At 39.7% G+C, this 25,299-nt stretch overlaps 1 protein-coding gene across 7 annotated transcripts in view; it reads right to left on the bottom strand.

Annotated features, from left to right (window-relative positions):
• Nucleotides 1–25,299, bottom strand: part of FARS2 (phenylalanyl-tRNA synthetase 2, mitochondrial) — a 507,148-nt gene that overhangs the window by 349,683 nt on the left and 132,166 nt on the right. For all 7 annotated transcript variants that reach the window (XR_012799135.1, XM_075585788.1, XM_075585794.1 and 4 more), the window contains exons 3-4: nt 12,640–13,253; nt 5,526–5,685 (exon numbers count right to left, since the gene is read on the bottom strand). Coding sequence is in view for 6 of the 7 variants with exons in the window: in XM_075585788.1 (XP_075441903.1) it covers nt 5,526–5,685; nt 12,640–13,253 (774 nt within the window). In the remaining variant the exon portion in view is untranslated. The remainder of the gene's footprint in view (nt 1–5,525; nt 5,686–12,639; nt 13,254–25,299) is intronic.

Raw genomic sequence — 25,299 nt, 5'->3', positions numbered from 1 at the left:
GTTTTCTAGAGATGTGTGAATGTCTTCCAATTCGCTTTGCCAATGTTTTAGCCAATTATTTTAAGACCTGTATATTTGTGAATAAGTCCATCTTAAAATGGATAAGAAGTAAGAGGTGACCCTGTGAGTGTTCATTTGCATGTCATTACCCAGAATCCCTGGCTGCAAGGGAAGCTTTGTATGATAAGAGATCATGGGGAAAGGCAGGGCTGCAGATATGTCTGAGACATGAATGTGCTCATATTTTTATTTGCTATTTTTGTTAAAGACTTGTGAACATTTACATGCAAAAATATTCACCATTTTGCCAAGAACATTAGTGATATTTTTGAACACGCGCAAATATGAGCATATAAATTTGAGCCAATTTAGCATCTAAATTCCTGTTTACAATGCTGGAGGAATCAGATGGTTCGCTCAAAGACACTGTTACAAATGGTGTTTGGCCCTGACAGCCTGCCATAGTGCCCATGCAAAAAAAGGGGTGAGGGTCTGTTGTTCAGGATCCTATTTTGAGTTCTCACACTTTATAGAAAATTGGGAAATTGAGAAGTGGGTAAAATTAGTCAAGGCCTGCCATCATCATCGGCTCCATGTTGACTAGTGAAACTGCAACTGTATTTTCATCTCTCGTCATTAGTGTTCCAAAAAATTGCGCTTCCTTCCCCTTGAGAAAGTTGAGAATATGATTCAATGAAAGGGGTGGGGGGGCTGACGTAAACAGCACTAGGATCTGAGCAGCCATTTTTAGTCAGCATCCATCTTAGGTTCATTCAGCAGGTGAGTATTGCACGTACATTTGAAATATAGATATTAGGCATGACATGTTATGGACATGTTACCACAACAGCTAGCAGCATGGAACCGCTCAGGTCTCAGCTGGGCTAGGGAAGGGATGGGTTCTCGTCTCCCCCCGGGTTTTCTTGGGTTTCTCTCCCCTCAGATCATCATCATCTCCCCGGATGGGGGATTGCAATGCCGCTTACACGAGGCCCGCTCCACGCCGATGCTCTGTGTCTCTGTTTCCTGGTACACACCGATGACGTCACTCGGGGTGTATATGCCACAAAGAACTGGGCTAATATGCCTCACAAACACACCGCATCAGGCTCCTGCTGCCGTCCTCCCCCACGCACAGATGCTCCATAGGGAACTCCCTCTGTCAGCCAGAAAAGTTCTTACTTGTGAGCTACACCTGCACACTGCATCCACTGCTCCACCGCACTCCACACCAGGGTTCCTGCTGCTGATCTCCCACAGCATCATTGAGCAGTTCCATGCTGCTAGCTGTTGTGGTAACATGTCCATAACATGTCATGCCTAATATCTATTCAAATGTACGTGCAATACTCACCTGCTGAATGAATGTAATACAATTTTTTTATATACTACCCTATGAGGTCTTGCGCTGTTCTCTCTTTTTGTTTTTTGTTCTAGTATTGGTTGCGGAGCCATCCTATTAGAACAGCTGCAGTTACCTCATCTATACACACACGTGAACGGATCAGGTTTCATTAACATACTCAGTTTTGTTTCAATCACAGCGCCATATATTGGTTAAGATAACCACTTTATTGTTGTTTAAACTGATCATAATTTATTCACCTTTATTTAAGGGTATTGGTATATTTATACAATATATCACCAAATCACTGAGCGCAGTTATTCACTTTTTTATTCATCCATCTTAGGTGCCTGATATTGTCATCCATTTTGTCTATTGTTTGTATGAATGCTGGGGAGGTTTGAGAGAGACACATTTTTTTCTTTTTGTTCTTAAGTTTTTAGTGATAATAAGCCTTTCAGCTAACCACAAGACCTTGGAGATGGGAGAAATGCTGCCACTGTTATGAAAATAAAACATAGATAACAGACACATCTCACAGTCAGGGGGAGGGTCTCATGGTCAAGTACACCCTTTCCCAGAAATCACGTTTATAGAGAAAAGGTCATTAGCTTGTATAATAATTTTTAGCGGACTCAATTAATTTTTAGTATGAATCTTACAGTTATGTTATTAACTCAATGTTCTCATATTCATATTTTGTTTATCTTATACGCTTATATAACGCACACGCCACCTCATACAGGGGGTGTGGGCTTAGTATTTTTGGTATGAATATGTCTTGTAGGCCACATTTCGATGGCGAAGTTTTATTTTGAAACTTCCTTCTATGTGTGCACATGTACACAAAATAAACTCATTTGTCATTCTGTGATCCTCAGATGTGTTTTTTTATTCACGCTTTTCATACCCTTCATCTTGATGTTACAGATGTAGCGCATGACAATGTTCACCAGAAAGAACAACATATCCCAGGATAACATAGAAAATCACAGTTTTTCCACGGGACGCAATGGCAATGTTGGTGCAGAACATCCCACATGCATAAGAAACAATGATGCCCACATGTGTATAGGATTAGACATGTAGACAGTCCATGTGTCGATAATTAATGCTCAACTAGGCAACTACAGGCACTAGCTGTCAGTGAATTCCTGCAAAAGTTTTGTACATCTCTACTGTTTTCCTTCCCTCACCATGTCTTGGGGATCATATGAATGTTGGATTCTCCTGTAATGTTTTCCCCCTCCCTTACCATGTTTGGGAGATGTCATGATATTTGAACACTTCTGTCATGATTTCCCATGCCTCATCATTTGAAGGGGTTATGTGATATTTACTTTAGTCATGGTCTTTCCTGTCTTATGTTTAGGAATGCACCACATGACATGCATGTCTGATATATTAACATATATGTAATTCTGCTTAAAAACATTTTGCCCCAACCAGATACAGTATGACTTCACTCGCTGTGGTGACAGAGTTGACTGCACTGTTGGCACTGATTGGGTTAGCATCGAATTTTAAAAAGTCCAGAATTTATGAGAGAAATGAGCAAGCTCGGTGAAGGTTACATTAACTAACAAACAACAAACTGATATACAACAGAGTGAATCTGGTATAACATCCACTCCCTCTCTTTCTATTTTTATTATGCAGAATATGCATAAAATAACTGAACACTGACAAACAATTACCACCATCAAATTATGGCTGCCCAGCTGGCTGCAACAGAGTCTTTACGGCAGAACAGGTGTATATCAATTCCAGCATGAGCAAATGCTGATCATTTCATAAAAATAGTACAGCGTAGTATCTGCCTCTTGAATTCTCTACTGTATGCAGAAAGGTTGGTTCAGAATCACCACCTGCAATGGACAGGGAGTGTAAAATGAGGATGTGCCACAGGCTGAATGTGCCATCATTGCTTTTATTAGTGCTACGTTCACAAGTTCTGAAAGCTTTTGCATCGGATAAAAATTATCAAAAGTGAATTTAGACTCCAGACACAAATACCTTGCAGTGCTGGAGAGAACTTCAGTGCATTGAAGAAAATGCATCACCAACTTCTCCAGCACAGTAATATTTGCGTATCTACAGTAGAAATAAATTGACAGCTTGCAATAAACAGACTTAATCACTTCGCTGCCAGAGGGGCTTTGATAGCAAAGGTGTTAATTTGAGCATACTGAATGTGCAAAGAACATTTTTTTTATTATGATAATTTATTATAAATGTGTAGCATAGCCTCTGGCCACTACCTCTTCCTTTGGGCAATAACCGTATAAGTCCTGCTAGGGTCAGGCACTGGAGGGATTAATTCTCCCTGTAGGTCTAGTTGCTATTGCAGCCTTAAATGCAGTACTGTATCCAAGGACGGGCCTAGCAACAATCCTTGAGTGTCAGCCTGGGGGAGTGTACTGACTGGGTCACATGTGCAGATGTGACACCTGTCCGTATCAGACCTGCCCTGTTGTGGGGCAGGGTTACAAACCCAACCCCAGGGTATATAAACTGGTACTCTCCTAAAAGTGGGTATGTCTCTTTCATCCAACTGTGGAATGAACAACAGCTACCCTGTGTCCCATAAGGGGATGCAGGAGGAGCATCACAGAATGAAGGCCTCAAGCCTTGCAAGTGTTCCAGCAGGGAAACAGAGAAAGGAATGGGACTGCTGTAAGATCTGACCAATGCAATAAACAGCATTGAACCACATGCACATTTGAATCACTCACTGTCTTGGGATATAGAAAGGTGTCAGCATGGACCATCCTACTACCACAGGATCCTCGCTGACTGGAGGTGCTGCCAACGAATAAGGTACCCTGTAAACCTGTCCTGACTCTCTCCACATCATCGCGAAGCACTCAGCCCTCCTGTTGCCTCACAGGTATACACTGCATCGCATGAAAGACAGTAGTAATAGCCAAATCTCACAGAGTGGTGGGGGTAAAGGTGTTACATATGTAATCACTACAATGTTTATTTATACAGTGATATTCCCATGTATGCAAAAACATTGGGACGAAGTTGAAATTCTGCTAGTATATACTATAGCTAAGCAATAGAAGCAGGATGTATGAAACTCCTTCTGCTGCTGCTGCTGCTTTTGCTACCCACATTTCTTAGTATTCTCACTTGGTAAATGGAAAATGTAACAATTTGTTTTCACCAGAATAAATATTGCATAATCCTTCAATGGCTGCCATTTAATAAAGTACAGTTTCATGAGTCAACCCTGACCTCTGCAGTTTTGGAATGATTGCAGAATTTTGTTACCATTAGTGAGGTTCACGCTGTTAACTAACCCAAAAGAAAGCAGAATATACAGTATATTGAACATTATGAGCTAATGTTCCTGAGATTCACTACTGGAAAACATCAATCATATCTAAATTGAAAAACAAATGTCAAACACACTGAAGAAGATACAGTATCCCATGAACACTTGTTTTCACTTTATTTGAACACCTGTATGCTGCCTAGTCCTGTTTCACCTTTCAAAGTGAAAAGGGATACACTATTTGAGCCTTCACTACCTCTCACTTACAGGAAGTGCAGAAAATACAATCTAGCTTATTCTAGACTTTGTATTACAAAATGCATTCCAATGTATTGTCTATCTTGAAGTTAAACTTGAACGGTCATGCCCTGAACTCTACTTCTGGTCCTGAATAAAATGGATTCCTTTTTATTCAGAGGACACGTTGCTCTTCCAACTACGAACAGGAGTTAAAAGGACATTGGAAACATTTCCCGTCAGAGAAGAAGCAGTAGAAGTGGGTTGTGCTCCTCTCTTCATGTTCCAGTTATTCCAGTGATTGCGGCATTCAACATATTTATAAGAGTCAACTAACATCACGTTTTCACAATCGTTTGATCATGGCTTTGCTCCCCACACAGTCCTACCCTCCCCCCCCACCGGATTAAGCGGGGCAGTGTTGATTGACCAGTCAGTCACCACCACAACCGGCATCAGCTGCCACCGGCTTGCACTAGCAAAGCATGATGGGGAAGGCTGTTGCCGGTTGCAGCAAAGATTGACAGGTCAGTCAGCCCTGACAGCAGCACAGTGGCCAGGACTGAAATTTAGGATCCTGCGTTTTTTTCCATCCCTGCCCCAGACCAGAGAAATCCTGATGCAGAGAACCCCCCTATTAATCTTTGAAATAGTACCTACCTTCACCAAATAGATGGGTCATGAGCTTAGAAAGGGTTTGCTTCAATCGGAACTCAACCAGTGTCACAGCTTCCAGAGTATGGGCTTCTTGCTTGTGAGCTGTGCGATAGCCTTGCTCAAACAACTGGCAAGAATCTTTATTTTGCACTTCAGCAAACAACTAGATGAAGAGAAAGAGTTCTGTCAGTTCTTATATCCAGGGGACAAACAGATTGAGCAGCCTCTGTAAAGTTCGGGTAACAATCTCTTTATTTAAACCTCTTTTTATGATACACTGTATTGAAGTCCCTCATAAATAAAGAGCATAGCTGGTGCTTCTAACTATGGATGAACTGTGCATATTGTAAAATAAAAATGACAAATTAGCATAGGAATAGACTGGGAAGTAATCTGAAACACTGTAAATGGCTTTATTTTTATTGAAACCACTAACTTCAGATACTCTTGGAGAATAAATAATGTTTATTCAACCTCTATTGAACAGTTGTCGATTAACAGTTTTATGTAAAATGAGAAAAATTGATGTCCAGCTTCACAAGATTCCTCGTAATGACCAGAGTTGAAAATGTCAGCATTCAGTAAAACAATAACGTCTAAACGTCACCATGCTACTCGTTAAACCTTGACCCATGCAACCACCTCCAGAATGCGACACACAAATGAGTGTAAATAATTATACAACAAAAGACAGGGGTGCCCAATGCTACATCCAATTGACAGAACAAATAAAGTAATAAGTATAAAGTTTAAATACTTTAATAATAATAATAATTACTTGGTTATTTAGTTAAACCCTTTGGCCAAAGCGTCGTAAGCCTGCATACCAACGCCAAGGTATAACCAAAAATGCAGGTCCTATACTACACTGTGAACCATTCCTGTTACCTCTGCACGAGGGGAAAGAGCCATAGTAGGTCCTGTTCTTGCAGCAAAGTGAAAAGACCTCCCAAGTTAAATAATTATAAGCAGTGGATATCGTCAAAGAAAACAAAAAGGAAGAACTAGGGCCACGCTTATAGTGCGCGCGACAGCGATGGGTGCGCCACCCGCAATAGTTATAATTTAACTTTCGGTGACGTCGCTGGCAACCTGGCCATTGATTGGTTCAGAGGCCGTCACATGTGGCGACAGCCTCTGAAAAATCAAATTGTATCGGCTTCAAGAATTTGCGTCGTTGCAGTTGCTCCCGTCGCGTTGCGCTTACTATAAGCGCACGCGACGGCGGCAATGCATTTGTTTTCAGGCGACGTTGCGTCGCCGGCACTATAAGCGCAGCCTAAGCTAGTACTGTATAAAGTTCCTGACAAATTAAACCGAAAACAAATAAAAATCAATTTAAAAAAAAAAAAAAAGGAGTTAGAGCAATGTGGTGCCATTTTCGAAAAGCATATTCCTTTGTTTTTGAAAGATAACCAGAGAAAACAGATTTCACATAATCAAAGGGTTTTCAGAAAAATGTTTGTTCTGAGTAAAGAATTTGAACAGAAGGTTTAATTTAAATAGAACATCTAATGTCTTGATATATATTTATATATATATATTTTTTTTTTTTATTGTTTTCTGTTTACCCACCTGTAGAAGTGGAACAATAATAAAAATGATAACACTTTTATAATTGGTCATGCATAGGAAAGTCAATGCAAGAAGAGGAATCCTCATGGTAACCCATTGAACTGCAATGTGTGTACAACAGTCGTGTGTTGCCATGGCTATGTTTCAGGAAGATATGTAGAGTTGGCTCTCACAGGGAATCATAAAAAAGTTGGTTATTGTAGCATCAACGTTTCACTACTTGTATATCTTACTAAAGGCTGATCTTGAGGACTGAAACGTCAATGCTACATACATAATTTTTTTTTTTTTGTTTTAAATATCTTCATGCAAACAGGAAGTCTGAATCTCAGATTCTTCTCAACGGTGGCTGCCTCTAAAGTAAAAGTGTAGATATACAGATGCAGCGGCCGTTATTCGACCATTTCCCGGAGCCGTTTTCGTGTGCTCTGCTGTATTCCACGCGGCAGGCACACCTGTGTTTACCGCGGTTGATTTGCTTGAATTTCATGGATTCTGATTTTTTTGGGGTGCAATTCTTCGCGTATCCGTGGCAGAAATGAATGAATTGTAATGTGTACAGTAAATGACATTTTCTGCACTAGATAAAAACGATTCAACATGCGTCTTAAGGCGGTAAGGTTGGAAGAAATCACGCGCCATGACATGCGTATTCCGAGGTATACAACGCGTGAAATGTTTGAGTAACGTCCGCTGCATCTGTACAGGCAGTCTTCGGTTATCCAACGGAATCCGTTCTGAAAGTAGCGTTGGATAGTGAAACCGTTGTAAAGTGAGTCCCATGTTAATCAGTGGCGGTGAGCGTTGGATAGCGCATTCCGGCGTAGAAAAATAGCCCATAGGGTTGCATTATAAAGCGTTGGATATGCCATTAGTTGTAAAGTGAAACTTGGATAACGAAGACTACCTGTAGTTCTTCAACATTAAAAGCTGCTCTACAAAGTTATTATCATACACTCAACCTTTACATTTAGTTTCTGCTCTCTCAAAAACACACCTATCCATCTTGAATCGGCCGTGAGACGTCTTTTGATGCCAGAATAGTCACGGTGTCATGTGAATGGGCTATAAGATGTTTTCTGGTACTGGAAGGTGTCTTATGGATGAGCACCAATTAGTAAATAACTATTACTTTTCACAATATTAATGTGTATAACTAAAATATTAATAAAATCTTTAAAATATCCCTTAATTGCTTAATTTCCACATTGTTGAAAAGATCACCAATCTAGTTCTTAACAAAGCTTACCATTGTGTTATATTCTCCCCCAGCTCCTTCCGAACCCCTATTATTTCTAAATAATGAATGAACTGAACAAAAAACAACTCTTGAAACGGTCTAGTTCTGTAGTCTATGTTCCATTTTGCAATGGAGAGATTCTAAGACCTGCGTATGAGCAGCAACTGTAATGACTTCCCTTGTTAGGTCATTATAAGAAAATATCAACACATACTGTTCTTGTTCATCTGTCTCTTCCCACACTACCACAACAAATTCTATTGCATGAAGGCAGCCCTGGTCCCACCACTGACTAACACTAAAGTAGTAACAATAACAAGGACTTATTGCAAATGCAAACTAATTGCAAAGTTATTTACAAGGGGACTAAGTGTGTAAAGTTATACAACTGGCCTGTACTGGCCTGCAAACTTTTGTTGCTGCACCCCCCTGCCTGCTCTCCCCCAGTGCTCGCGCCCCCTCCCCTTACCTTAGTGCAGCGTCAAATGATGCTGCGGGGTCATGTGACGTCACATAACCCACAGCATCGTTTGACGCCGCATCCCCAAGCCGGCTTAATCTCGGTAAGTTGAGTTGCAGAGGCTTTGCGCTTTTCCCCAGCATTTAATTTAAATGCCTTGGGGAAGAGTGCAGGGCCTCTGTGACTGCCCCGCCCCCCCAAAAAAAATCTTGTGCGGCCCCCAGTTTGCCCACCACTGGTCTACTGTGTTTCCTGATTAAGATTATAAAACTATTTTGTTCAATTGTTATTAACTTCCTGAACATTTACAATTTCCTTCATACCCCTCTCCCTGCTGCGCTAAGCAAATTTAATTACTGTACAATGTTAAAACCTCACACAGTGTTCTAGAAAAGATATTACGTATTCACATACTTTTCAGCTGTAACAGAAAGGCACAGTTCGGTTATGTACTGTAGAAAAGGCATTTTTGTGAGTGAAGATTATTGGCTTTGACTTGGCTCTGGTATTTTATTATATGCCACCACAAACGTCCAGAACATCCTAGACATTGCAGAAGCTATTATTTATACAGTATATTGCATTTTTGTGAAGTCTCATTCTACTGCTCCCTGGCAGGAAGTTCTAATTTCTTCTAAAAAAGAACAGTCGTAATACAAAAAAAATAAAAAATAGTAGGAAAGTGAGCAAAACATTCATGCCACAGATGCCAGATAAATGCCGGGGTGACGTGGGTGTGAGTAGTAGGATTGGCTGGTTTCCTAATATTATGATGCATTTGTTGTCATTACGGGATAGATCGTTATGCTTATGTGGAATACCTTGGAATGTAAACAAAAGTGTGTTCTTTTAATAAAGGCTTGCACAAAATAATTGTCTACTATTCTATAATAATTATCATCATTATTTTGAGCTCAGATATACGGTTTCTAAAAAAAAAAATATTAATAATCTCATTGTCCATGTCTTACTGGATATGTGGTTTTACGAAAAGGCACCGAGTTCTAGATGTGGAAACTGTGGACTTAAGACATGTGCCAGAATAATGGGCCATGTTTATTATGTGGTGCTCTAGCAGTGCTGGAAGACACCTTCCAGCCCATACGGAATACCACTGTTTAGTAAATGTGGGCAATACTGTATGACTTTGGGAAAACCGTGTGATTTTTAGTATATCAGGTTCTTGAAGATACAGTGTATTGTATGCTTGGCCTTCATGGTGAAAATTATCACATATTGTAAATAATGCTAGAAATGTATGTAATGCATATGATATGACCACCAGTGTCAGCATTTTGCTCATCACAAGAAAAAAATAACCAAATGTTGAAAGTGTTCATTTCCTTTAGTAATCAATATATTTAGCACATTGCATTATATTATCGTAATTTCATGTCTACTCACGAGATATTATCTTCAGTAGACATTATACCTCAAAATCCTACTGCTTAAAAAAACATAACATAGGCGATTATTGTGTGATACAGTGTTGATAAATTTAAATCTACAAGGCCCTGTGGATATAGGGGAAGGGGAGCTCTTGCTCCAGTCTGATGTGCAGTTGAAATGGTGCTAGGAGGAGCAAATTGGGCAGTATAAACAAACACTTGCAGAAGCAAGAAAAAGGGCCCCTATTTTGCACCACTAAGATTCAACTGGTGAATTGTTAATGTAGTTAAAACTTAGCTTTTACTGAAAACTCGAATTAAGGAATGTAAGGGAATCAATGATGTATAGACAACACAAAAGTTAATAAAACTTTTATTTGTACATCTGGTGCAGTGAGTGTATGAAAGGTTCCTAATGGGATGATCCCTAAAAAACTGATCATAGGGAAATCAAAGGAAGTCAAAGGTAACGCTTGGTTACTCTGAGGTGAAGATCCTTACATAGATATGAAAGAGGTGTTAACAATTCTTAGTGGCTTTGTGTGTTTGCACATGTATGAGCAAACAGGACTGGTTTTTAAGTCTCTGTTATAAAGTTTCAAGATATATTATTCCTGAGGGGCGTTATGTACATGTACTAATTAACTCCTCAGAGATTAATATCAGGAGGAACAGAACAGGTTTTTCACCTTATACTGTACAAGAGTGGCCTGGGTAATATGATCACAGGAGTAGTTGGGTGGTTGTGTGGTACACTAAACAGGCCTTCATTTAAAGGCAAACAGGACCCGTTTTTAACTGTCTCTGTTTATAAAGTCCAGACTGCAATAATCCTGATGGGAGTCATGTATTCATACCACTTCATGTGGTCTACTCTTCAGAAATTAAAGTCAGGAGCAGGGCAGATTTTTTTTACCATACTGTATGTGTGAATAGCCTGAGTAGTATGACGACAGGATTAATGAATAGTTGAGTAATATACTGAACTGTTCCCTGGTATCACGGGTCTTTCCCCAAGTAGAAATCTCTGAGGAATAAGACCACATAAAGTGGTACAAGAACATAACTCCCTTCAGGAATAACATAACCTACATTTGATAACAGAGACGGTTAAAAAACGGTCCCGTTTGCTCATAAATGTGCAAACACACTAAATTTCGGAGTTGTTCACACCTCTTTCATATCTCTTTCAGGATCCTCACTTCAGAGTAACCAAGCGTTACATTTGATTTCCCTGTGATCAGCTTTTTAGGGATTATCTCTTTATGATCCTTTCACACACTCACTGCACCAGTTGTACAAATAAAAGTTTGGGACTGTGGGTACCATCCCAGTGTCCATCGGGTGTGGGTTTTGTGATTCACCTAATTTAAATGTTATTAACTTTTGTGTTCTCTATACGTTATTGCTTCCTTTACATTTCTTAATATGAGTTATCAGTAAAAGCTACATTTTAACTACATTGACAATTCACACTTTTCTTGCCTCTGCAAGTATTTGTTTACATCATGTAACGCCTACCTAACTCCTCCTATTGGCACTACCCCCAAAAAAAGCTTTCCCACAAGGCATACAAAATGGAGCAATTGAGCCAATGTCACTTCACAATTGCATTGGTATATAGATTTCTATAAACATTAAAGAACTATACTATAAGCCTGCATAATGTGCATTTGAAAGTCAGCCAAGTATTGTGTGTGTGTATTAAGGTTGCTCAATTAACCATGTCTAAAGGTAAGTCCTCTGAAACACCTTGGTTATAATCAACATGAATAATATGCTACCATTATGAAAATATTCCGTTTTCGTAGAATCGTAGCTATAAAAAAATGTATGCGCACATTTTGGTTTTAGTGTTTTCTTTCATTTACATACTCCCATTAGTAATTCTACATTTTCCTAGCTGCTTCTATAAATTCTCTTATCCATGCCCCTACCAACCAATCTACACACTATATATGACAACCTTAGCCTATCTTCTTCCTTATCCCCAACGTTCCTGCTGTTGCACTCTGAGTGTCTTTATTCTATTCGATAACAAATCATTTAAAACAGAAGGAATTACTTGAAAGAGAATCAATATTGATTTAGGCTACTTTTTATATTTTGCTCTTAAACCTATTTTCCAGTTATTGCTCAAACAAACAGTTACCAAATATTGGTCAATGCATTTTCATTTTTACAAGTAAATCAAAACAAAATACTGTATGTGGGAACAAAATTGTAGTTTATTGCTGAACCTGAAAACTGGTACGTCTTGTAGTTTTATGGCATCTTAAATATTAGCTGGGAGGTATTTGAGGTCCATTTTATAATGTTTGCCTCAACACATCTGTGCACTTAGTGTTAGTGTATATTGAAAAAGTATTGCTAAGGTATGTGACCCAGTTGAGATTTAATTAAGTCAGTGATGTGACTTGGTATAATTAAGTAAATACGGCTCAATATGTTTACCTCATGGTTTGAGAAGAGACAAACTCCTTCCATCTGATGGAACACTGGGTAATGACTTCTGTCAATCTCATCACGGCGGTAAACATCTCCCACAGCTAGGAATGCATCCAGTCCTGAATGCATCAAGTCCCACTGATGGGCTGAGGTGTGAGCACGGAGCATGTGAGTGCGATTCAAATAGTAGTTGTCTCCCTTTTTTCTACTGGGATGGTCCAATGGAATGAGCAAGCTATTAAAGTTCTGCTCTACTGTGACCAAAGGGCACAAATCATCGTAGACAGAGAAGAGCGGATTTCCAAAGCGCCCTAGGTATTGCTTGTAGAAATGATTCTTGATCCTCTCTTTTATCAGCCACAAGGGATGGTACCTCTGATTGTGCAAGTTTTTTCCCACCTTTGAAAGGATTTTGCTCATGACATTGGTATAATCATCACGAGGGTAAAGCCTACCAAGCAACTCCACCGTATTTGACACGTTTGTGTTCGCATTAAAATCAGACGTTATTGTCCGTAAACACCTATGCTTCAAGCATTTATTGATGGCTCTTGTCTGGGTCTCCAGAAGCACTGCGGCTTTGGAATATCGAACAACCATCTGTACCAGCATTGCAGTTCCTAAAAATAATAATAATAAAGTCAGCCAGATAATTTTACTTAAAAAAGGATTCATTGTAAAATACGTTTAGTTTGAGAGAAAAAACAAATGATATAAATGTGAAGTCCCAGTGTGGAAAACAGAAAATGTGTCATTTTTGGGTAAAGACGTGAAACTGGTTTATAACGTGCGTTATATAATGCTATAGTTCTTTATAGTTTATTTTTACATAGTAGATGAGGTTGAAAAAAGACGTACGTCCATCAAGTTCAACCTATGCTAAATTTAGACAACAGATACTTTATCCTATAACTATACTTACTTATTGATTCAGAGGAAGGCAAACAAAAAAGCCCAGGGTCACATCATCCAATGATATCTCATAAGGGGAAAAATAAATTCCTTCCTGACTCCAAGAATTGGCAATCGGATTAATCCCTGGATCAACATCTTCCCATGTATACTTATTTGGTATATCCCTGTATACTTTTCCTTTCTAAAAAGATGTCCGATCTTTTTTTGAACAAATCTATTGTATCTGACATCACAGTCTCCATGGGTAATGAATTCCACATTTTAACTGCCCTTACTGTAAAGAACCCTTTCCTTTGTGGCTGGTGAAATCTCCTTTCTTCCAATCTTAAGGGATGGCCCGAGTCCTTTGTACTGCCTGTGGGATGAATAGTTCTTTGGAAAGCTCCTTGTATTGGCCCCCGAATATATTTGTATATAGTTATCATATCCCCTCTTTTCTAATATAAATAAATCTAATTAACTAGCCTCTCCACAATCCCCAAACATTCCCAAACTTGCACTTTCATTTATGTGCCTCCTGAGATTGCTTATTGCATTGTACAAATACACATGGTGATTTTTCACTACTATCTTCATAAAGATGTTGCTGATGAAGGTCAATATTGATGGGTGATATTACAAATTATCACTCGTTGAACCATGTTCATTAACAGTGTGGCAGTGAAAAAAGATATCCGTCTAAACCGTGTTCCATCCTTTACCTTTAAGAAGCATTAAATTAACATTAGCTCATCTAACCAAATGAGGTCACTCAACAGGGTGGTGAATCATACTGACCAGGTTAAATACTTCTTCGCAGAAATTAATGGCCATTCATTAAAAGGAGCAAAACAAACGTGGGATTAGGAAGAAAGTATCCATGCACTCCTACAGAATAGTGTTGTGGCTAATCCCATTTATGGCAGTGGAATTTTTATTGCACTGAATTAAATATGCTTTTTGCTACACTCTCACGTCATTTGTTGCTCATGTTTCTTACTATTCGTAAGTCTACTCGGATATACACCCGCTCAATGCTTTGGAAAAATGGAATAGGCATCAGTTATTTCTCCAAGATAGTAACAAATGTGTATTTTACCTATATAGTGTAGTATTTTATGTATGAAGCTTAATAATGCGGTACAATATATTCTTCCTCTTTTACGATTGCACATTAAATAAAAAACGTTTTTGAAGACTGTAAAAGGAATAACTTTTTTTACCGTATGTCCTCAATGTGTGTGTAAAATGAAATGATTGTGGTATTAAGGTTATTGAACAGCCCCCCCCCCCCACCCCCCTCATATTTCCGTGTAGCTCCTCCAAAACATCGTCACGGCTACTCTCCTCAGCTCACATTTTTGTAACAAGAATCCAAATGGTTCATAATGTCTATATTCATGAAGGAAGTTTGTAGAATTGGACTTGCCAAGGTACAGATTTTAGTTGATAAAAACATTATTAAAATCAAAGCATGAAAGTATCTGAAAAAAGCAACTCTGCTACGCATAAGGATTTTCCCCCAAATATGTTATCAACGAACACATATATGGTTATGGAAACGCACAAAATTGAATGACAGCTTTGCCAGTTAGTAAGCAACACACAGAAAAGCACATTTACAGTATGTAAACAATCATAAGGCACAGTGCGTACAGAATATTCATATGTTTACTAAAGTAGCTTGTGTGTGTTAGTATCAAATCAATGTCAAGCAACTGGAATTATTAGTGCAACAGCAGTAATTAACATGTTTGGTATTTTTCTGTATAATTATACTGTATTCATTGAAGGTTAATTACAACTATATATAATTGTTTTCAATGATTCCTTCTTCACTGATATACAGAATGAAAAAACAAAGAGAACGAGGAAAAAAATCACGAAACTTTTATCTTTAGAATTCTTTTGAAGGGAATTAGCCGCCATCTTGCCATCAAGCTTTTGATATTGCGAAAACAATCGTTCTTCTGACAAAGACAAAAAAAGCTGAAAGATGAATGTTAATTCATACATTCTGGATTCATGTTATGCTTTTTTAATCTCATCTGATTTATGTAGTAGAAGTTTGATTTAATTAAAATCACATACTTCTTACCTAAAAGTCCAGCAAAAGGCAGTATCCTATTAGGGACAGTCTGAAGGATTGACTTATGGTACTGTAAGTGATTTAAACATGGAAATAATGCCTACCCAGAGATGCGTGGAAGCACTTTTTCACATTGTGCTTCCGAATTAGGCTAGGGCCCCGCTGGCGCTGAGCGCGCTCATGCTTGGAGAGCGCTCCCAGCATGAGCGCCGGGTGTCCTATTGTACGCGGGGGAGGGGGGAGTTTTGCGGGCCAGCTGAGCGCACGGTAAGTATACATTTTTTGTTTTGATAAGCGCCGATCGCTGCTGAGCGTGTGTGCACGTCCACGAGCGCCCCGCGCACCGCGTGAACGGGGACTTATATATATCTATATATGTAAGTCTCCTCCGCAAGCGCCGCCCGCTCAGCCCTAGCGGGGACTTAGCCTTAAGAATAACAATGATCTACTTCAGGTTTTTTTTAAAGTAGTCGATTTGTTTTTTGGAAAAAGCTTAAGTACAGTAGCAAATTATTACATAGCTACCTATAGGAAAACGTGGCTAGTCTCCCGACTGCGAAGCTGGGGAAAAAACGAACAACCGCCCCTTTCCCCCAAACTTGCAAACCTATTTATCGAAGCAATAAGGCCAATATTTACCAGTCAGTCATCTTTGATCAGAAAGTTCTCAGCGTGCTAGAAGAAACCTACAGCCCGTTGACTTAAAATGGTGTCAAATGTTATATAGTCTTGGAAGGTACCATATAGCAGAAGACTGCTTACTAAACATGGCCCTCAATCCCATTGGATACTATCTGACAATATTCTTCTGTAAATCTGATGACATTTTGTGGGGTATAGTTTCATAGCAGGTAGAATTAAACTAGAGATGGTGACTCCTGAGAATCAAAATCTGAGTGGCCCCAATCTCACACGGTTTGGAATGATGAAGACCGTGGCTACACCCCCAGTGCTCAAACTCGAAATACAGCTTAAAATGTAGGCCACAAAAAAAGGCAGTTATCACCTGGGTGCTCTGATGCTTAGCTACAAAACAACACCCCATTAATGGCAGGCACTAATGGGGTTTGCTTAAAAATGTATTTCAATTTCAAAATTTTGAACCGTTTTAGTTGATATCTAATTAATTTTTTTTTAAATGTTGTTAGCAAGCCCTGTGAGTGTCTGGAATTAATAGAATATTGTTTTATATAAGAAATGGTAAATATGGCCCCAGGGGAATTGTCATTAATATTTCATTACTATTTAGACTTTGTAAATACAGTATTACTTAATCATTAACCCAAATTCATTTCAAGAGGTTAAACCAAATCCAAAATTACCAGGCGAACTGAACATCTCTATTTAAAATATTACTCCAAATAAAAGTATAACTGCTGATTTACAACATGCCCCTTCTTTCCTCTTGAAATGCCAGGACTCCCCTTTGGGCAGCACTAATAGCTTAAGCAATGTTTTCCAAAGGAACAACTTATTCACATAAAAGGCTCCTCATACTCATGTGGGCACACAAAGCAACAGAACAGCAATATTAAATACCTCCCTCTCTGTCTTTCATGTGCCCTGTCTTTTCTAGTTTCTATTTATCCTCCTATGTATTGCATCTCATGGTTGTTTAATGCTTGGCATTGATTTCTTCTTCTGTATTCTTTGACTCAAATGCACTATCAGGAGCTGACTCGAAAGCACTTGGGAGCTATGTCCAGACTGTGGGTCATCAGTTGATCAGCCTTAGGGTTAGAGGGTTATGATGGTGGATATGGAAGAAGTAAAGCAAAGCAAATTTCTACTAATTCAAGTTCACTATACAATGCAAATTTTCTATGGGGTAAATCATTCAACCAACAACTGTGATATTCTGTTATTAAAGATGGTTGTATGTGGCATATTTCCTTTGTGTGTAGATAGCCTCAGGGCACTCTATGGAGCACATACAACATGGCAAAAATAATAAATTGACCGTCAAAATTTAACAAAATATCAATATGTCATATTGCATTATAAGTATAGCCTTATAACTGCGATGATCGCTCCATTACAATAGTAAAAGGATTATTAAACTCACAGATACCCAACAAGCTCTGAGAAACCCCAAACAGTACCACAAACTATATATATATATATATATATATATATATATATATATATATCTGGGTATGCACCTTAACCCTGGCTGTGCTCAAAGCTGTGACCATGCAGCAAGCTTAAGCCTATAGGGAACCACGTTAAAAATGGTTATTGAGGCAAAAAGTGGCACTGTGTGCTCATTTGCATGTCATTTCCCAGAATCCCTTGCTGCAGTGGAAGTGCTGTATGCTGGGTGATGATGGGGAAAGGCGGGGTTGCAGACCTGCCTAAGACATGCAGATAAGCATACAGTTATATTTGCATATATATATATATATGTGTGTGTGTGTGTGTGTATATAAGTGTCAAAAGGAGGCGTGGGCGTGGCGTGGGTGTGGCTAAATGTATACAACAAAAAACAAAGATGCCCAAAGCTACTTCCAATGTGACTAAAATACACAGTGCAATACCTATATATTCTCTTGAAAAAAGGTCATTCAGTTCAACCCTTTAGTCAAAGCGTCTTCAGCTGGCTGTCACTTCAAGGCATGACCGTTAGCAGGTCCTAACACTCCCTGAGATAAAATTCTTAATTACCTCTATAAATTGGGGAAGACTGATCAGCATTGGATCTGGAGTAACCCAGCAAAATGAAACTTACCTGCCAACTTGGAAAGTGGGGAGGGGCGAGCTTAAACCTTGGGGGGGAAGGGGCACTAACCTCCCAAAAACAGCTAACGGTCATGCCTTGAAGTGGCAACAAGCTTAAGACGCTTTGGCCAAAGGGTAAGTAGCTTTGGGCATCTTTGTTTGTTGTATACATTTAGCCATGCCCACTAGCACTCCTTTTGACACACACACATACATACACACATACATACATATATATAGACAGTGTTCGACAAACCTATACATTTGCTCGCCCCGGGCGAGTGGATTTAACCCCCGGGCGAGTAAATATTGGCCCAAGCAGCACACGTTTGGTACTAGGTGGCGAGTAGATTTTTTTGTGTGGCGAGTAGATTTTTTGGTGATTTGTCAACCACTGTATATAGATATGAGAAAAGAGGAGAGCGCGCACGCCCCATAGCGTAAAATAGTAACAATTTATTGGGGGGGATGGGAGAGGGATAAGAATCGATTCTTATCCCTCTCCCTCTCCCATCCCCCCCCAATAAATTGTTACTATTTTACGCTATGGGGCGTGCGCTCTCTCCTCTTTTCTTTTCTACAGGTTCCACTGGATGTGGTTCATCCGTTTGAGAGCAGCCTGAAGTTCCCCTTCTATTGGATTTTATTCTATATATCCTTTGGACTTTTAATTGGGACTGGTTTTTATATATTTCAATTATCACAATTCATTTTGTTACATTAATGTGTTATATTCAATTGTTTCTTTCATTGGTTGTTTGAACTAGTCATTTTGTGATCATTAAGTATTTGCAGATTTATATATATTTTTATGATTATCACTTTATTTTACAATATATATATATATATATATATATATATATATATATATATATATATATATATTACATATTTTTAAATGTTCACATTATAGCACAGTATCACTATTAATTGGCGCTACTTTTTTGTTTGTTTGTCTATATATATATATATATATATATATATATATATATATATATATATATTATATATATAATATATATATGGTAATGTTTGGGGTTTCTCAGAGTTTGTTGGGTATCTGTGTATTTATTAACTATGTGCAGCTGGTCTCAGCTGTTTTTGGGAGGTTAGTGGTCCCTCCCACTTTCCAAGTTTCAATTTTTTGGCTCTATTGAGTCTCAATTATTTGGGCACTTAGCGTCCTACTTCATTTTAATATTGAGTTAAGACTCCAATAAATGTTTTTTATCGTGTACATATTACCTATCAACACATACACTTTTCTTTTGTTCTGTGTATTCTGTGCATCTGTTTGAGTGCTCTCCATTGGGGTCCCTTTCTCTCACAAGTATTAGTTCATATCTACCCCAGATAGAAGCACCACAGAACATATTCTTAGCTGTTGCGAGGGTACCCTCTCTCCCTTCCCCCACCCCCAGCCTTACCCATGTATTACACTTTCCAAGTTAGCAGGTCAGTTTCATCTTGCTGGGTTATGACATATCCAATGCTGATCATTCTTCCCCTAATTATGGAGGTAAATAAGAATTTTAACTCAGGGAGTGTTAGGACCTGCTAACGGTTATGCCTTGAAGTGGCAGCAGGCTTAAGACGCTTTGGCCAAATGGTTGAAATGAATGACCCTTTTTCAAGAGAATATATAGGTATATTGCACTGTGTATTTTTGTCACATGGGAAGTACCTTTGGGCATCTTTGTTTGTTTTTTGTAGTAAAAGGATTATGTTGACTCCTGTTGCAACATAATAGGATATTATTTTACACTTCAATACAACCACTTAAGTCCGAAAAAAATTATTCAGCATGCAAACACGTGTTGGAAAAAAGGAGGCAGGACTCCTCTGAAATAAACATGTTTTGCGCTAATATTGCATGAAGCAAATGCCCACTGAATTTACGTCATCGGTCCTCGCGAAGTATTTAAAAGCTAAAATTATTCTCCTGTAGATGGGAACTATAACTCTCTGCCGGGGGCACACAGCTTCTACAGCTTGTAAAAGCATGGCTGAAATATTCATGAGTGAACTATTTGTCAGGAAAATTATGCAAAAAGGCTTGGCGGCTGCACAAAGGAGTCGGCAATAGCAGACACAATGCCAAGGCAATTCTGATCTGAGAGCTGGAAAAAGATGGTAAAAGCAGTTTGACTTTCTGGACTTACTAGTCAGCTACTACCTTTGAACATATTTTTCATCTGTTTTTTTATTTATAGGCCTGTTACATGCAGCATTAAGTATTTCAGGCATTGACTGGAGTGCAGCTATTTCTGTGAATGTCTGAGTCAGCTTTTGGTTTTGTGGCAATAAGGCAATGGACAGCAATAAAATTGTATTGCTATTTGTAAAATACTCTTCTTTATGAATAAGTCATGTTTTTTGCCTCGTCAATACCAATTTAATTATTTAAAGGCAGAGGAACACCTGAAAGAGGCCATTCATTGATAAAAGTAAAGTACACATTGAAATGAATGCTAAAAATAGTCAATAGTCTTTGTGACTAAATAGTATGTCTAATTTAGTTTAAAAAGTTGACAAAAAGCTAAATTTTGTAAACAACTTTAAAATGGAACTGCCATAATAAAATCAAAGTAATCACGCTTAAAGCAAATCATTGTCTGTTTGGTTTCCTAGGAAGTTAGAACATGAATTTCTGCTTCCCAATTTTATATATAAATACATATTTTTATTGTTTTAAAGCGTTATTAGAGACTCATGGGAGACCAGGTACTTTTGACACCATTTATATATTACCGGGATCATTCATTGGGCAAAACAAGATAGTGAAAACAAATTGCGTTTATTTTGGTACACTCACGTACAACATACAGGTAAGAAAAATACACAAGAAACAATTAAAAATACACTTACTGGGAGGAAAATCTAGGCTTCCCTAGGTGCCGGGCTCCCGCTTGGAAAGCTTACCCTGACCTGGATATACACCCAGTTCTCTTGGTTCTCTTTATGGCTTCAGTTCCCAGCCGTGACCACTAAGGTCAATTCTGATAACTTGGTCCTCGCGTCTGACTTAGAATCTGCAAGGCAAACTTTTCAGGCTTCAAAACGAAGCCGGTTGCTCTGTTATTTCAAACAGAGCAATTTTGAAAAGCCCGCCCTAGCCTCATCGATTTAATTAATTGGTTGTGCACACTCGCTCTCCTGGTGAGCACCTTACATACACTCCGCTGGGCTATCCCCAGAACGGAGGGGGAAGGAGCAGCAAATCGGAGTGTGGAAATTCCTCCCCGCCAGCCAATAGAAAGAGGGGCTCGGCCCTCGGCTGATGTCAGTGGAGTAGGCATGCCAAGCAGGCTCGGAAAGCCGGGTGAGCAGGAAATATGATTTTAGCCAAGGGGAGAAGACTCTATTGCTGTATCCTTCCTGGCTAACTCATTGCCACCCACGGAGCCGGCTCCACCAAGTCTGGCAACTACAAAAGGTGTCCCCACGGGAATTCACCTTTCCTCGCCCATCTAACTTTTTCACACCTCTGGACATCCTCTCCCCTTTGAAATACAGACTCTATGCAGACTTGCTGGTACCTTAACGGGATACCCGGGCAGACTGCACAGAGCCATACTGCTGCGGCACATCTGAGTCTAATACATCGCCGGTTTTTCCCTGGCTTTTTCCTGGAATGCGATGCACTTCACCTGGAGCATGCCGCATTCATTTTGCGTTCCCAGCCGAGGGTCATGTGCGGTTGACGCGCGGTTGATGCGTTTATTGAGAATGGTTCGGATTTAATAGGTTGCAATTCTTTGCGTGTCCGCCAGATGGCAGATATTCATGAATTGTAATGCGCAAGCACGTCAGTAATGTGTCGACTTGCAGGTGTTTCGTTTAAAAAAGATACCACAGTGTCCTATTGTAACTTGGCCTTGAGACTGAAGGAAGAGGTTGCAAAAATGTATCAATTTAGGCTTTTCATATGAAAGACAAAGACCAGTTTCGGTTACAGTATTCTCCAGAGACCCGCCGCCCGCCATGCGTGTTCAAGTGCAGCCCGCTTTCCAAAAACCCGACAGAAGTTACGCGTATTTGATATGGGCTGCGATTAATGCAACAGATCATAAGATGGCAACAGTTGCTCAAATTTATTGGTATTTTATCGAAAACTATGAATGTTACAAATTTTCGCCAGCTCCTCATACGTGGAAGCGTGCAATAAGGAAAAGGTTATGTAGCGATCCCTGTTTTTATCGTATTGAGCCACAATTTGTTGGAGGGTATTGGTGTGTATCACCGGCTTTTTCCTGTATCTACGATCATGCAGACGGCAAAAGGCGAAGGGTCGTGTTAAAACCAAATAAGAAACGACAGTCGCTGCCAAGCAATGCACCAGCCCCGGCTTCCAATGACGGTCCCGCTGTCAGTGACAACCCTGAGCCTGAGCCGGATTTTGCGTGCAGTTTCGATCAAGCTTGCATGTACCTAAGCAATTTCCAGCCTCATCAGCTGACTACAGGTGGACTAGTCCCGCTGCAAACTATCGACGTGGATGATCAAGAACGCTGGACTGGCAGTGGACCGGCGCCGGCGCCAGCTGAATGGGAAATTCTATGGTGAATATTGTTGCCGTATTATTTTCTGTGTTTTTTTTATTTTGACAATACAGTATCAATATCGGTGCAATTCAAAAGTCAAGCGATTCTCCTGTAAGCAATATTATTGGCTGAGCGGCTTCTACAGTACTGTACTGCAGATACTGAACTATTGGTGGAACGCTAGGCGCATGCGCATTGGAACTTTCTTGAAACGCATACAGTATGCGTGTCATTACATCGACGGTAGGCGCATGCGCATGTGAACAGGAGACGCCCCCTGAGAAAATTATTGGTGGGACTGGCTGGGAACTTCTTTAGACCATTACAGTAAAACTTTTCTTTTTGTTTATCCTCAGAAATGATAACGGCTAATTGAGGGATTTCGATGGATAATATTGCTTTGTGTAACAATGCCTGCACATTGCTGAATTGGATTTAAAAACCCAGGTACCGGAGTATACAGTTTAGTGGCTGATGTACACTATGCTGATGTTTTCCGGCCGTACAGTATACAATACTTTTTTATAAACAGTATACTGTGTAATAAACACGAAAAAATAAAAACTATGCATTTATTCTACATGTATTACAGTACTGTACATACAGTATGTGTCTTCTATACAGTGCCAGTACATACAGTACAGTACTGTATGTGTCTTCTATTTTTTTTAATACTCTTGTACTGAGCATGCCTACAGTATACAGTACAGTATGCCTGGACAGTAGTGTACATTCTAGAAACACTGCATTTTGTTACAGTAGCAAAGGAGCCAATGGAACAATGTAAATCAAATCAACATGTTCTTTTATTGGTGGAGTAAGTACAAAAACATTTATTTACAAATACTGTACAATGTAGAAACATTTTAAGTGCACAGCAATTCAAAACATCAACAGGTGTATGGTTTACTGCTACAGTTGTGAAAACATTTATGTATAGAAAGTAAAAACATTTCCAGTCAGTCAGTATGGTTTACAGTCACATGTTTTAAAAACAAATTCTTTATTCATAAAATATACAAAATGCAACATCTCCTTTATTAAAGAACGGCAGGTCAAAACATATACAGTGGGATGGTGTGCAAAACAGTCTGCACCAGTACAGTCCTCGAGGGCAGCAGACAGGCCCGGTTTTCAGGACCACCTTGAAAACCGTGCTTGTTTGCGGCCCTCAGGGACTGGAATTGTGCAGGTCCTGTGTGTGTGTACAGCAAGTTAAAACATTTCTGTATAAATACAAGTTAAAAAACACACAACAACATCTTCTTTATTTAAGTACAGCAGGTCAAAACATGTACAATACAGTTCAGCACAACAGTATGGTCTTACCTGTGATTAAAAAAAATCTTTATTCATAAAATACAGTATACAAAACGCAACATCTCCTTTATTAAAGAACATACAGTATACAGTACAGTGGGATGGTGTGCAAAACAGTCAGTCAGGCCTGCAACAGTACAGTCCTCGAGGGCAGCAGACAGGCCCGGTTTTCAGGACAACCTTGAAAACCGTGCCTGTTTGCGGCCCTCATGGACTGGAATTGTGCAGGCCCTGTGTGTGTGTACAGCAAGTTAAAACAGTAAGTTAAATACAGTACAGCAGGTCAAAACATCTCCTTTATTTACAGTAAGTTCAGCAGGTCAAAACATGTACAGTACAGTTCAGCACAACAGTATGGTCTTACAGTTCCCGTGATTAATCCAGAAAGTCCACCACATTGTCCGTCCATGGACGATTCCTTGCACGGCGCAAAACGCCATTAATGCAGTCTCGAACGCCTTTCATTACAAGATCTGTAATTGGATAAAAGCGCCGCATTTCATCCAGAATGTTCTTTCTGAAATTGGCAGGAAGCGCCTTTTTTACGCGATTTCCGTTGTAGTTCACTTTGAAGGCATAGTCGCAGTACAACGAGTAGGGAACATGGTGCTTAAAAAGTAGCAAGGCATACTTGTGGGGTGCACCGGCACTCATCACCCTATACTTCTCCCTGAGCGCCAGTGTCAGATCGCGCAGGGTGATGTCAGGCACCGTATCGATGCGAGCGAATATAGGTTTTCTGCGAGCGGGTGTGCTAGAGGCGACGGGCGATGGTAGGTTGTCTGGGAGGAAGCTTTCCTCCGGTCTTGGTCGCCGTGTTGTCTCCTGGCGTGGTCTTGACGCGTTGTCATGTCCTCCTCAACGGCATACATGTACACTACATCTTCTGGTGGAGGGGGTGCGCTTGGTGATGGAAGGGGGTCGATGCTCCCATTCATCATATCCATGTCACCCCCCTGCTCCGGCGTCGGGGAAACAGGGGCATTAACACCGAGCAAACGATGTAAACCCGCTATGTCAGCCTCTATCTTCTCCATCCGTCGATCCATCCATTGATCCATATGTATCATCCGTTGATCCATATGTATCATCCGTTGATCC

The sequence above is a fragment of the Ascaphus truei genome, chromosome 2 (genome assembly GCF_040206685.1).
Source record: "Ascaphus truei isolate aAscTru1 chromosome 2, aAscTru1.hap1, whole genome shotgun sequence".
In the NCBI taxonomy this organism is placed as follows: domain Eukaryota; kingdom Metazoa; phylum Chordata; class Amphibia; order Anura; family Ascaphidae; genus Ascaphus; species Ascaphus truei.
Note: the sequence above shows the minus strand (reverse complement) of the source record. Positions and strands in the feature narration are given on the sequence as shown.